This window comes from Quercus lobata, chromosome 9, assembly GCF_001633185.2.
Source record: "Quercus lobata isolate SW786 chromosome 9, ValleyOak3.0 Primary Assembly, whole genome shotgun sequence".
Classification (NCBI taxonomy): domain Eukaryota; kingdom Viridiplantae; phylum Streptophyta; class Magnoliopsida; order Fagales; family Fagaceae; genus Quercus; species Quercus lobata.
In genome coordinates, this window is record NC_044912.1 from 13,638,262 (window position 1) to 13,653,380 (window position 15,119).

Below are 15,119 nucleotides of genomic sequence, written 5' to 3' on the forward strand. Positions count from 1 at the left end.
TTTTTTGGGGGGGGGGAAGTCAGGGGTTCATTGAACCCCCTAAGAATAGTGTAGCGCCGCCTAATACTTTTCTCGGCCTTTTGGCTAAGATCAAGTGTAGCGCCGCCATGGGTCCCAGCATATTTGGTTGAGATTTAAGCTTAGAAATTGACTGAAATGGCTGTGGGTCCCAGCATATTTGGTTCAAGAATCAAGTTGCATGCCTTGTGGGGTCATGCAAAGAGCCAGTCTGATATTTTTGCATTTGATCATACGTGTGGCGCTTTATTGGGTTCATATCAATGTATGCTTTTACAATTCTTTGCACTGAGAATTTGTGAATTTCTGGTTTTTCGAGATTTACCTTGGAATCTTACTGAGATGGTAATGAAAGTGACATTTCTTGAAAATAGTCGAATAATTCCTTCTGTTAATATCAAGATTTATGGTATTGCAATAGATACAAAGTATCATATTTGGCTAGATTCTGCTTTCTATTTGAATTCTGGCTTCTTCTCTTAAGAAGTTCTAGAAAAATAAGAACAAAGGAGGAAAAAAAAAAAAAAAAAAAAAGAGTCTATATTGTTAGTTAGTATTAGTTGAACTCCCCAATCCCTTAACATTTCTTGATTTTGAATGTTCTGTTACTTTATTATTCCTTATAATCTATTAATTGCTGCAACAACTTTACTTGCTTATCTTCCTAGCACTTGTTATACGCTTACTATTTGCCTTCTAGCTGTTTGCTCACTGTTCTTCCATGAATTTTGTTATCTTGTAGCTTAAATATCATGATATTGCATTGAATGAATAACTTCAGAAACACAGTTTAAATTAATTAATTGGTTTTTTCTAGCCAGGGTATTTCTTTTCTTGCATGTAGATGTTGCAATAATATGGCATCAGCTAGGGAATTTCATTAACAACAAGATTTTCTCTCGCTGAGCAGCAAAAATGGCTTTGGCTTCTCCTGTAAAAGTGGTTCTAGGCTCAATTGCTTTTGCAATCTTCTGGGTATTGGCGGTTTTCTCAGCTGTTCCTTTTCTACCAGTTGGGAGAACTGCAGGGTCCCTCCTGGGGGGCATGCTAATGGTCATATTTCAAGTCATAACTGCAGATCAAGCATATGCTGCAATTGATCTTCAAATCCTTGGTCTTCTCTTTGGGACAATGGTTGTCAGTGTATATCTTGAAAGGGCAGATATGTTCAAGTACTTGGGAAAGTTGCTCTCATGGAAGAGTAGAGGGGCAAAGGATTTAATTTGTCGAGTCTGCCTGATTTCTGCCATTTCAAGTGCTTTTTTTACTAATGATACCACTTGTGTAGTTTTGACTGAATTTGTCTTGAAAATTGCAAGGCAACATAATCTCCCACCTCATCCTTTCCTTCTTGCCCTGGCCTCTAGTGCAAATATTGGGTCGGCAGCAACTCCAATTGGCAACCCCCAAAACTTGGTTATAGCCGTTCAGAGCAAGATATCTTTTGGAAATTTTCTAAAAGGAATTCTCCCTGCAATGATCATGGGTGTAATTGTCAATGCCCTACTTCTTCTATGTATGTACTGGAAGTTGTTATCTATTGAAAAGGATGAGGAAGATATAGCTGTAGAACTTCTTGCAGAGGAGGAAGTGAATTCTCATCGTTTTTCACCAGCCACAATGTCACATTTTACATCCTTCAATTCTCCGGAATGGAACTCTAGATGGGAAGTTATGGCTGTGCAAAGCTCTCCTGGCATGAGTGTTCCAATGGGACAGGTTGAGAACCTTAGGAACCGATCAATTCCGAGTGCGAATGAAATCCAAGGGGTTCCTAGTGGCACATTGGAGTCTGCAAGAAATTCTAATGCACCAAAAGAGGCAGCAAATGATGTATCTTCTCAGGTAAAGGAGGAAACAATGCCTTCAAAGAGAGTTGCATCATTGACCACGAGATGGAAAAAAATATTGTGGAAATCAGGTGTTTACCTTGTTACTATAGGAATGTTGATTGCTTTGCTTCTGGGTCTAAATATGTCGTGGACTGCAATTACTGCTGCGCTTGCTCTTATGGTTCTTGATTTCAGGGATGCTAGGACAAGCCTTGAAAAGGTATAATCTGCAAACACGTTGCTTTCTACCTTTAAATTATTTTTTCCCTATCAAAAAACTGTAAATCATAACTTGTTGGTGATTATGACCATTGATTGCTTGTTGGAGAGTTTACTATACGTCAAGTTTATTTCTCTTCTTTGCCAGGTCTCCTATTCTCTGTTAGTTTTCTTTTGTGGAATGTTTATCACAGTCGAAGGCTTTAACAAAACGGGAATCCCTAATACTCTATGGGTCTTTATAGAGCCCTATTCAAAAATCGATCGTGTTAGTGGGATAGCAATGCTCGCCATTGTCATACTTCTCATGTCAAATTTGGCTTCAAATGTACCAACTGGTATGTTGATGGATTTCTTCCATATATATATATATATATATATATATATATTTTTTTTTTTTTTTTCTTTTCTCCTATTATCTGTTTCATAATTATTTTTTTTTTTGGACATGTCAGATGAAATTAGCTTTTTAGGCTAACACTTGTTTGTATGTAAGTCCGTTTTAAACAACTTTTTTCCTTATTGAATAAAACGAGTTTGTCAAGCTTTCTTGTTAGAATTTCAAGCTGTACAGAGACTAATTCAACATTGGGATGCATATAAGTTTGTTGTGCTGTCTTTAGATTTCTGGGGAATATGTTAGTGTATAATTTGGACTTTGCATACAGATTATCTCTTCGGGATATCATAGTATTCCCAGTTTTTATTTTTTAATTGCATATTTCTGGTTTTCACTTCTTATCCTTTCTCTACTTGAGACAAACTGACATTAACCTTTCTCAAGATTCTTCCCAATTTCACTTCTCAAAAAAAAAATACTTGATACAACTGACATTAACCTTTCTCATGCATGTTCAAATCTTACTCAAGCTGATAGTACACCACCATTTTACTGAACAGGTCTTTCAGTCTAAGAATTGTCTTTCAATTCACTTTGTACACAAACTGGCACCCTTCTGGGTCATTTCTCAAAGTCTCGGGATAATTGCAACGACAACAGCATTTCTCACCAAGTTGTTGTTTTCAATTGACATTTTGTAAAACCATAAACAATTTTTGGATATGCTTACCCCCTCAGAATTCTGCCATAGCATTCAATTAAACAACAAACATTCTGCAGTTTGTGCTAGAAGGAAAATTTCCTTTCAGTAACAAAGGGATTTTTATACCAGTAATGATAACTGTGAGTTGACAAGGCTTTCAGTTATCCATGGCCCTTCTGTACATAATATAGGGAACAAGGGATGCTCTTGCACTGAATCTGTGAGATTGTTTTTCATAAATGAGCTGGTAGCCTAGTACTGTGGTTTAATCTTTCTTTCTGCATCTCTGATTAAGAATTGTTTTTCTTTCATGTACAACAACAAGAACAACGAACAAAGCCTTAGTCCCAAAATTTTGGGATCACCTATGGATCCTTAATAGACTAGTTAGGTTTTTCTTTTATATAAAAAGTATCTAATGATTTTGGTGAAACATCTCTAAGTTGATGCTGTATTCCGTTTGTTATGAACATTCTTGAGGTTCACGTTAATGTTCATTTCTTTCATTTCGTTTTTTTCCCCAACATTTTGTTGATTTATGATAAATTGTTTGTCTGCTGTAAGCCATTATTCGGCATCATAAAGGCCATTTTAAAACTATTTACACTAGAGCTCCTATAACTCATGTTAATATTGTGTAGTTCTCTTTCTTGGAGCACGAGTGGCAGTATCGGCAGCTGCAGTTTCTGCAGCTAATGAGAAGAAGGCATGGCTAATCTTAGCTTGGGTCAGCACAGTAGCTGGGAACCTCTCATTATTGGGATCAGCTGCCAACATAATCGTGTGTGAGCAGGCTCGCCGAGCTCCCGAACTTGGGTACACTTTATCCTTTTGGAGCCATCTCAAATTTGGAGTCCCCTCAACTCTTATAGTCACTGCCATTGGTTTGACACTTATAAGATGATTTTGATGCTCTTACACATGACACACAATGTTTTTATGTAATAAATTTTGTAGAGGAAGATTGTTTCGACATTTGAGCAATTCAAAGCTAACAAATGTTGTTTTTCTCTTAATCTCTATTTAATCATAACGTTTTTCAATAGTTGCTGAGTGATTATTTCAGATAGACATCCACAGAACAATGGGGTGAATTGTACATCGCTTGCGTGTTTATACTATTAGTTTGACCAGCTCAGTGTTTGTTCAATTCTTCCTTTTCTTTTATTGCAAAAGAATTCTACCTTTTTTTTTTCTTTTTTTTTTCAGTCTACCAAAATAAGGATGTACATCTCATAAATAGACATATGCATGTTCGTCGGAAATGAAAAACAAAATAAAAATATCAAACAGGTCAAAGTTTAGAAAGAAGAAGCCTTTCTGAATTCAGACTACTATAATTATATATTCAAATTCCAATTCGATCTTGTAATACTAATTCTGGCCTTAGTCACTTATATTTTGAGAAATCTAAACAAATTATAGTTTGTTTATTTTATAGTACTTAATTATATGAGGTCAATTTGAAATGTTAATTGTTGTAAGATAACATTTAACCATATTCAAGAACTGATAGCCTAGAGTCCTATAGTTTATAGCTCAATTAGTACTTCTTAATGTTTCTAATGAATGTATCCAGTGTTTAAATCTCTCTTTTCCCGTTGGACTATCAAATTATAAAAAATAAATATAAAATTGATAAACACAGTTAACATTAGCATTCAATTTGTTTAAAACTTTAGTATACTAACAATGTGGATACCAATTACTATAGTTTAGGATTTAGTATTGGCAACTTCCAAATGAAAAATTATGTGTTAGGAGAGTTGAATTTAATGTTATTAAGTTATTTATTTAATTCTTTTTTCTTTTCTTTTTTTTCTTTTTTTGAGAATCTAGTTAGGTAAGAGTTTGTGTAATGAATTGCATCAAGGAGTTAAAGTTCCTAAGGCCTGCACAAGCAAAGTTAGGACTTGATTGAGCAATCGTTGAAGTCAGGCAAAAATTTACATGATTCTCATTTAACCATCGCTCAAGTAAATTACATAGCTATTAGTCTTTAACTTGACTCAAAAACTTATTGAAGTGATGATTCTTAACCTACCTTTAAATGCCCTCTAAGACACAAATTTTAAGATAAGATATTTGCTATACAAAGTAGATCTAAAGACTAAATGTGCCTTTCTTCTTATTCTAAACAAAAAACTTCCCATGTTGGTTCAATGTTAAGAACCCAACTTGTGAGACTAAATTTATTCCATTGAAACCATAGAAATTGTCACCCTCTATTAGTAAGCTCACAAACCTACTAGAGTTCATAATGGGTGTGGATGAGTTCGTTTGTGTAGAAGAAGTCTAGAGTTCAAATCCTAATGCTACTTTATTCTTTATTTTAATGGGTTTAGATTGTGGTGACATATTTGTGATTGCTTCACTATTGTGGTAGCAAACTATTATTGTTTGATTCTGTATACAAGTGAGAGTCAATCCACTAATTAGAACACTTAAAGAGTCAAAATCGGTTTTTTCAACTGTCACCACTAATATATGTATTGGTTAAGTATCACTGATAGTATTAATAATATTTAAATTATTTACATCGCAATGACTATTTTAATCTAATATTAAGGATAAGAAAGAAACAGTAAAGTTTATAGAATACATATGGCTTTTGTTAGATTATTAATATTAGAGGAAAGGCTTTGGTGCGATAGTGACTCCACAAGTATAAATATTTATGAGGTGTGGGGGGCAAGAGTCGGGGTTCAAGTCTCCAGGAAAGAGTTTTACATACATATACACTTAGATTAGGCTAGAGTAGAAATTCTATCTTGTATCAAAAAAGTTAATAATCAATAAATTTTCAACATGAGGTTGTGTGATGTGGCACAATTCTTTTATATTTTTTTTATGAACAAAAAAATGGATAGGGTGTGAACTGACATAAAAGAAATCATTTTTAGTTGCAATTATAATATAAATTTAGAATATGACATTCTTCCTCATATTTTGTTGCTTTAATAACAATTGACACAAAAGCCATAAAAATTAAATATCATATTTTGTTGCTTTAATAACAATTGACACAAAAGCCATAAAAATTAAATATTTACGAATTTGCTAATATTAATCTTAACCATTTAAATGTTCTAACTCCCTTATGTAATTAGAAAAATTACTAATAAAATAAATATGTTTATTTTATTATATTAATTATTTTAAGCATAATGAAATTTTAATATCATTTTTCTAAGATTTATATGTGAAACAGTTGGTTTTTTTTTTTTTTATGTGGGAAAAAATTAATTTGAAATATGGTATTCTTGATCAAATTTAGTTGTTTTTGCAACAATTGAAATAGCGTCCAACAAAAAGGGGGCAAAAAAAACACAACAAAAAAATGTTTAAAAAAAATATTTTTTAAGGATATTTTCAATTTTAGTAGGCATGAAACATGCCTATCTATATTAACTACTATATCATGCAATTTTCAATTCGTAAAAACACACACACACTTTTTTACAAGGAAAATTATTGAATTATATATATATATATATATATATATATCAATAGTTAGGGGTGAGGATTTGAACCCTCGATTTCTATGTTGGAAACACAATAAGGTATCAATCAGTTAAACTACAAGATTTGTAACACCCTGACCCAACTTTATAGTTAAGTTATGTGTTTGAATGGTTAATTATTATTATTTTAAGCCACTTTCTTTCTATAATTAATAGAAGAGTATTTAATAAACATATAACTTTATAATGCCTTTGAATAAGAATTGTAAAGATTGTATATAATTGAATGGCTAATTGTATTATAAATATATACTAATTATGTACAAAACTATATTAAGTGGTTAAGTTATTAGATATATAGTTTGTTGGTGTTTAATTAAGTGTTTAAGGTAAGAGTTTATATGCCAAGTTATTTTATAGTTTGGGTCTTTATAGAATATAAGCTTATAAAGGGGGTGGAAAGTAATTTTAAAAAAGTTTAAAGGGTGACCCATCAACCCTTTTCTCTTAGCATTACACGTGCCCTACCCACAATCCATTTCTCCCTTATCTTTTCTTGACTACACCAGAAGGTTCAACTCTAATTCTCCTTTCCCTAATCCTTTTTCTTTGTTCTTATTTCCTTCTTCTGCCCTTATTCCCCCATGGCAGCACCTTACCTCTCACCAACAGTCCTCCCTCTCTCACTGAAACCATATATCTTTCTCTAAGAAGGAATCAAACTCTTACTAAAGTTTCAACTTCAGTTGTGGGTAAGTATATATGTTTATTTTCTGTTATGGGTATTTTAATGGTGGTATGGTTTGCTTTAGTTTCACTTCTATGTTCTCTAATATGATTGTTAGAAGCTAAAATTTGTGGTTTGTGAAATTAGGAAATTATGAACTTGTAGGTTTATATATATATATATGCTGTTTTAAGAAGCTTTGAAACTGTGTTGGTAATTTGTTGAAGGTAGATTAGGGTTTTTACTAAATAATGATTGTATATGATTAAGTAAGAAAAATTTAGGATGAGTACTTTTGATGTTACTACTGGGATTTTTGTTGTATTTAATTTTGCTATAAATGGTTAAACGATTGTATGCAAGTGTTTTCTAACATGTCTAATGAGTGTATAAAAATCCTCATATGATAATAAGACTATTTGCAATCATTGTATGATTTTACAAAAAAATGTTTCAAAGCTGCCTTTGTGACAGATTCTGTGTTTACGCATGATAAATTATGTATTAAATTGTATACAATGAATTAGGATACTAGGAGTAGTTCTTATGAATGCTAAGACACATATGATTGTAATGTAAGTGGTCTCACAGCATTTAGATTAATATAAAAATAATGGTTTAATTTCTAATTTACATGAAATTCTGTCAGGATAGATTTGAGCGCATTGTCTTGTATGATTTTTAGTAAATCATGTTTTCATGATTTGACTTTGAAATTAATATGGTATTTACTAGACATCCAGAGTAGTTGCTTTGTAAATTTTAATGAAGATTGGATGTGTTTAGATAGCCCATTTGTATTTTACAAATGAGGCATATACTGCTAAAATGAACAATAAACAGTAAATGATAACTCTAACTTTGAGGATTTAATTCTAAAGTTTGGGTGAATCTTATGAGCTATAAATTAATATGCTTATCATTTGGTATGTATGGATCATAGATAAAATTTGTATAACTTGGTTCAAGGTTTAGTACTATAAAGGAGAGATTCTAAACCATTCTACTGTTTTTTCATGTTGCTGGCTTGTTCAACGTGTTGTATGCTGCCATATGAGTGTATATGGTTACATGACCATGCTTAAAGGATTTTATGTCTATGCATGCATTGTTGCCCTAATCTCAAAGCACCTTTTTGAAATGAAGTTAGCTCCTCTGGAGATATGATATAAATATGAGAATGATGGTTTTTTTTTAGTTTGGTACATCATTTGTTGATGTGTGCATAATATGTTTGTGGGGACCTCGTTGAGGTGGGATTATGATTTCCTTGATTTTAAAAGATAGGTTTTGAGATGAATGTGTAAGTTTATGATAAGGAATAATTGATATTAAGTAATAAGTTTTGATATTTGGTTTAGGTGTTACCAGTTCTCAAGTCTAAGCTCCTTCGATTGTAGGCTTTCAGTTCCTCTGCTTTTAGGTAAGGAATAAGTTATATGAGCATTTGGTAAGTCATGAGGTTATTTAAAAGTATATTATGTATTAAAAGGGTTTTTGATTAGAGATATGACATATAATCATGTTTCAGACAAAGATATGTTCGGGAGCTTTCGAAACCTTATGTATATGATTTAAGCATATTGATGCCATTACTAATTTCCACGAACATGATATTTAAAGAAAATAATGGAAATGCTATTATTATGAAATGTTATGCAAAATAAGAAATTTCAGTATGATATATAAGTATGAAATGTTTTCGGGTTATGTTCTCTAGTGATCTAAACTCGGCCAGTAAAGGTTAATTACTGGCTTTCCATGGAAAATGTTATCTATTTAGCCATTTAAAGTGGAGGAAATGAGGCTGCCCATAACTCTAATATGAACAAGGCCTTCTCCCCAATGTGTATGGACGGCGGGGAGGAACAAAACCTTAAGGGGATGTGCCATCAGGCCTCCAAAAGAGGACAATATTATACACACAAGGGCACCAAAATATGATGAGGCCTTCTTTGTTGTGCACATGCACCAAGTACAAACTTATTAGATATAGACTAACCAATATGTGATGAACAGCTATATTATGTTATTGATCATGAGAGAATGATTTTGTTTAAATGCATTATGAAAAATTGAAAGCTCCCATGAAAAGAAGAAGTTTCTGATGAAAAGAAAAGCTGTTCTTTAAAGATAAAAGTTTATGAAGTTCTGTTGTGCTTTAAAGATAAAAAATCTGATGAAAATGTTTTACTGTTCTATAAAAATAAAGCTTCTGATAAAAGTACAAATTTATGTTAAAAAGTTATTAGATATCTATTACTTATGAAACGTTAAGTTTTATGACTATGAAAGTTATATTATTTTATGAGAATAAGTTTATAAAGAAAAGTTTTTTTATTCGTCAAGATGTTTCTAGTTTAAAAAAATGTTAACAATTATCTTATTTAAGTTAAAAAGATTATTTTGTAACAAGAATATATATATATATATATATATATGTATGTATGTATGTATGTATATGATTTTAAACAATCAATATTATATTTGGTGACTTTGTAAGAAATTAAAGAAATTCAATCTGAAAGGTTTTAGTAATATTATTCTAATAAGAAAAGGGAGAACAATTATTTTCCTATGAAGAGTGTATAAGTTATAGTATAAAATACTATGCATGAAAAGATGTTCTCCTATCTAAACATTTATAAAATGAAAAGATTTGATTTACATGCATTCTTGTTAAATTCTTATGTATCTTACCTTTACTAAGCTGTGTAGCTCACCCCTTCCACTCTTTCAGTCGACAGGTTTTATTTTGGAGCAAAGGGAGCCTTAGTCAAGTTTTGGAAGGGGATGGTTTTAGTTTTAAAAGTAGGAATCCCAATTTAGCAATTTGATGTTTAGCTTTGTAGTATTGTTTATTTTAGGATCTAATGAAAGTGTGTACCTTAAAGTATTAAGAGATGTATTATGTGAAATTCCGAATTTGAATAACTGGTGGATTATGTTAACTTTGAGTATAGTGTAAACGCTCTGAATATCAAGTGATAAGTTATATCAAGAAGTAAAGAAACAAGCATGAAAAGAAAGAGGGAAGCTTTTGTAAAAGTTAAGTTGGCTTTTGTTAATATTAGGTTTAAGCTTGATATTAGCATGCCGGTCATGGTCACAAATCCGGGTATCAAGTTTGGGATGTGACAAGATTCTTGGCAAAAATTATTGAAATATTAGAGAAAACTGATAATAAATTACACCATATTGTGCGAAAATTCAACTAATTTATATAATCAGGTATAACTGAAGTTCCCAAAAGGTTTGAAAGTTCAAATAGCGTATAAAACACGTGGAACGTTTAGACCCCCAAATTACAAATTACCAATTCAAGCTTATTATCAAACAATGTATGTGTGGAATATGAACATAAGCTTAGAGCAGAATTGATAAACAATCTAAACCAAATAAAATCACATCCACAGCAGAAATTAAATGGCAAAGATTAAGGGAATAGAGATGCAAACACAAGGACAACATAGCAATGTGTTATCGAAGAGGAAACCGAAACCCTCGATGTAAAACCTCTCCGCCGCCCTCCAAGCAGACAATAATCCACTACAGAATCAAGTTGGGATACATGAACAGCAAAAGACCCTTCAAGCCTAATCTATCCAGTGTACCTAATCTCTCCAAGCTCCTACTCCAACGAGGTTACGCCGAACTTTTGTCTTCTCTAGCTTACCAGATTCCGCTATAGCTCATAGCATCAACCAATATCAATTGGTCCCTTCTTAACTGCTTCCCAAGCACCAAAAAACCTTCTCACAAATATGGGTATGGTAAGAAAAGGATTTGGCTAATGAACCTCTCAAGGATATAAAAATGGAGGGGGTGAGAGTTGAGAAATTTGGAGAATCAATATGTAAATATTGTGGATGAGTCAATCTTGTTTTTCTCTAGGGTTTCTCTCTCAAAATTCTCTCTAGAAGCTCTCTACATTTCGTGGGTATAAGGGGTATTTATACTGGTGTGTGTTTGGAATGCGAAGAGTCGGTTTTTCCCAAATAAAGTGGACTAGTGACTTGGCCTCGCAACTTGACTGAGTCGCGAGTACAAGCCACGAGCTAACTGAATGGCCAGATTGGACTTTTTGTCCTGTAGTGCTTCAGCTGGCGTGACTATTTAGCTCCTCTGCATGCTTCACTCATGTGCATCCTTTGGCGACTTACAAGCCGCAAGTCCCTTACTAAGTGCACAATCTTAAACTTTTCTTCACACTCTTTTACACACTACCCTTACATGATTCTCACCTAAATAAAGAGTTTCTAAATGTTGAATTACAAGCAAATTTGGCACGGAATAAAGCCAACATAATGGTTGATTAAATTCAACCTTACAATCTCCCCCTTTGACTATTCCGTGACAAAACCCTAAAACAAATTCTAGACTTAACATGTGAATTGGGAACAGTTGAATAAAACTCACTCACACCAAACTCTAAAATCTGTGTAACTCTTGAACTATAAGAACAAGTAACTCCTGAAAAACAACAACACAATATGATCATTATATGCAGAAAACTTGTAATGCATATAAATGCAAAGTATCATTTGCATGTCTAACACTCAATCAATGCAACAACACTAGGTAATTGCATTAAGGATATAAAATCCAACAAAGGGAACAAAAGTGATGTACTTAAAGAAAATACATAACATTAATCAACAAGTACTATGCTACAAAGTAAGGGTACAAAACAAAATATTTTAAATAACTAAGCATAATCATGAATTATGAGCAAAACAAAAACATAGTTAATATAACACAAAACTCTTTCTCTCTTTCTCCCCCTATCATGAATCATAGGAGCTGTGATGAACTTGGAACATATATACCTATAACCTGAAACACTTGCACAAAACACATTAGACCCTCAAGGTAAAGCAAGTAATAAAAGGACAAGTATAATGTAACAAGTAAATTGCGATCAAGTAAACATGATGTAAAGCATGTGAGCAACTTGATCATACACCAAAACAGTCATAGAGCAATGACTACAATGATCACATAGCAAAGCAAATGATCATTCGAACATGCATTCAATGAAGCACAATATTATAAGGATGTATACATGTTCAACACATACATGATGCAATGAAAACAACAAAACAAAGATACTAAACGTAACTCAAAGCACCATAAAGCAAACAAGAAAACAAACATAAGAAAAACAAGTAAAACAAAGTTTTCTTATTAACACAAAGTCTTTTCCCCCTTGGTATATGCATCTCCCCTATGGAATATCTCTCCCCCTACAAATGTGCACAAGAAATAGAATTTCTCCCCCTAAGAATGTGCATAAGAGTCATATAGAAATGACAAAACTCTCTGGTATACTACTTTAGAGTATATCCTCCCCTTTTTTGATACGAATAGACAAAGGGGTCAAGGAAAAAAGAAGGCAAGAGATGAAGGTATGAACAAGGAGAATGATGTATGAGGGGTGCAAGATGAATGAGAAATGAAGCTCAAACAAAAGACAAAACAAAATGCTACAAAGTATAAGGTAAATATGAGGTGTCTATGTGCAATGCATGACCAAAGCATTGAAAATGCATATGTGGGGCAAGGTGTGTTAAATACACAACCAATGATCCAAATATGATCCTAATGAGGAAACATAAGAAACCCCAAATTTTGGTACTCATCGGAGTCCAAACAAGTGAGAAAATGCCTAAGAGGCATTTTATCAAACACCTAGCGTGCACATTAAGAACAACAAGGTAAAACAATGCATGAACATCATGAAATCCACCCTTAATACATGTTTTTTTGCCACAAAGGGCTAACATCCAAAGCAAATCATCAAAAGAAACCAATCCCATACAAAAATTTGACAAAAATTATGTTTCCCCAACCCCTATGATGAAAAACTCAACCAAGAGCACAAAACTCTCCAAAACATAATCTAAGGATCCAAATCAATTAAAAGAGTTTAAAATTACCTTAGAGATGTTAATGGAATGAAAAACCATTCAAATTGATTGAGTTTTAATGTAAAAATATTGAAAGAGGGGTTAAAAAGAGGATGGGAGAGGTTTAAAACAAGTTTCCCACGAAAAGTTCTTTAAAAAAGTTGTTTCTGGGCGTTTCGCGACTGGGCGAGTCTCAAAAATTTTCGCGAGTCGTGAGATGAGTCGTAAAAGTTTCTGGATGAACTCGTGACTTGCATTGTGCGACTGGCAAGTCGCGAGATAAGTCGCAAAAATTTCATGAGTCGCGCGAGTCGCGAGGTGAGTCGCGAAAAACTCTAACACCTGTTTTTCAACACAAAACATGTTTAAACAATGAATAATAAAGTAATCACTAAACATGAACACAAAAGGTGATAAAAATCACTTCCAAATTCAAATAAAATGATCAAAAATCTATTTGGATTGATCCATATATAGTTGAGCACACACATATCACATTTAAACAAGTACAATCGAACAAATGAATAAGGCACTCATTGAACATTAGGCATGTGTGTTGTGTGTGTGTATCAAATGTGGAATAGTCCTTAGTCTAAAGTGAAACTTCAATGATCAATTCAATCAAGTCATACACAACTAGTACTAAGTCAAGTGATCTATCTCAATTATAGAAATGAACATATATGACCTCCCACAAAAAAATGATTACATATTTTTGAAACTTTTCTTTTGGCTTCTTTACAATTCATAACATTTGATCATTTTGAATCAATACATCTTATTTTGAGATCGATGCCTGAAATTTTTGATATTTCAATTTGATGAACAAGCCTTTGGCTTTTTGGGCATCATACATTTTCATAAAAGTCACTTTCCCTTTTTCCTAGTCAAATACTAATATGTGCAACGGTTTTTGTAACTCATTATCTCTTTTCATTTTGAGATTTACATTGGTTGAGCTCTTTAAGCAAAAAAATATAAAAGGGTGGGAAGATATATAGGCACAAGTCTACGCATGTATCAAAACCAACATGACAATTGACTAATCATTCATGACAAGCTTGAAGATCGATTTACAACAATCACACATAGATGTCAAGATTTTTCCCATAGAGATATAAGTGCATAAAGAACAAGCTAAACTCGTAAATGCATAAAGCCATTTGTACAGAGGTACAAGGCAAAACTCACATGAGATATGTGCTCAAACATATACGATCAAACTTTTGAATTTTTCACTTTTTATGTGGTTTTGGATTTTTACTCACACAAAACTAAAACATAAAAGTAAGATCAAAACAGAAACAATGCATAAAAAGAAATGCAAGATGCATAAAATGCATGAAGATATGACATGCAATACATAAAGGGTCCTACAAAGATGGAAAGAATTAGATCAAAGACCAAAAAAGCAAAAGCTCAACCATAAAAACCCTTCCTCATCCAAACGGAACGATTGTTTGGAATGAGTGTCTCATGAGAAGTGAGATGAGGGTTGGAAGAATGAGAACCAAAAATGCACATAGTCAAGGAGTTAAGAGCATTAAACACTTTCTTTAACAACATGCTATTTTTACTCAAAACCGGTTTACTCTTTTTAGCATAACTTCCAAGAAACTTAAGTTTGTCTTTTCTTTTGATTCTTTTAAGAGCATGAAACTTATAGCGATGAGGTCTTAGATGACCAAAAGCACCACAATGGTGACAAACAATGTGTTTAAGTCCACTAGACTTTTTGGGAATGAATCTAGCAACATGGTTTTGTTCTCTCTTCAACTTATAACATTGAGGTCTTATATGACCAATCACACCACAATGGTAGCAAGTTGAAACAAACTTAGATCCATCCAAAACCTTAGGTTGAGACCTAAACCGAGGCTTTAACTTAAGAACCTTTCTCTCTACCT

General features: G+C 32.8%; 1 protein-coding gene and 1 long non-coding RNA gene across 4 annotated transcripts; both read left to right on the top strand.

Moving 5' to 3' along the window:
* Positions 1-203: 203 nt before the first annotated feature.
* Positions 204-4,157, top strand: LOC115959709 (silicon efflux transporter LSI2-like). Of its 3 annotated transcripts, none has more exons than XM_031078224.1 (4): positions 204-283; positions 836-2,070; positions 2,218-2,407; positions 3,754-4,157. In XM_031078224.1, exons 2-4 carry the CDS (start codon positions 934-936, stop codon positions 4,014-4,016), a joined length of 1,590 nt encoding a protein of 529 aa, XP_030934084.1. In that variant the 5' UTR covers positions 204-283; positions 836-933; the 3' UTR covers positions 4,017-4,157. The 3 variants fall into 3 exon arrangements, with proteins under 3 accessions (XP_030934084.1, XP_030934083.1, XP_030934082.1); XM_031078223.1 differs by lacking the exon at positions 204-283 and adding an exon at positions 298-363; XM_031078222.1 differs by lacking the exon at positions 204-283 and having other exon boundaries at positions 604-2,070.
* Positions 4,158-7,177: 3,020 nt separating this feature from the next.
* Positions 7,178-10,234, top strand: LOC115959248. Its single transcript, XR_004084810.1, has 3 exons — positions 7,178-7,328; positions 8,665-8,726; positions 10,044-10,234. It is a non-coding gene; the product is annotated as an uncharacterized LOC115959248 (long non-coding RNA).
* Positions 10,235-15,119: the final 4,885 nt, after the last annotated feature.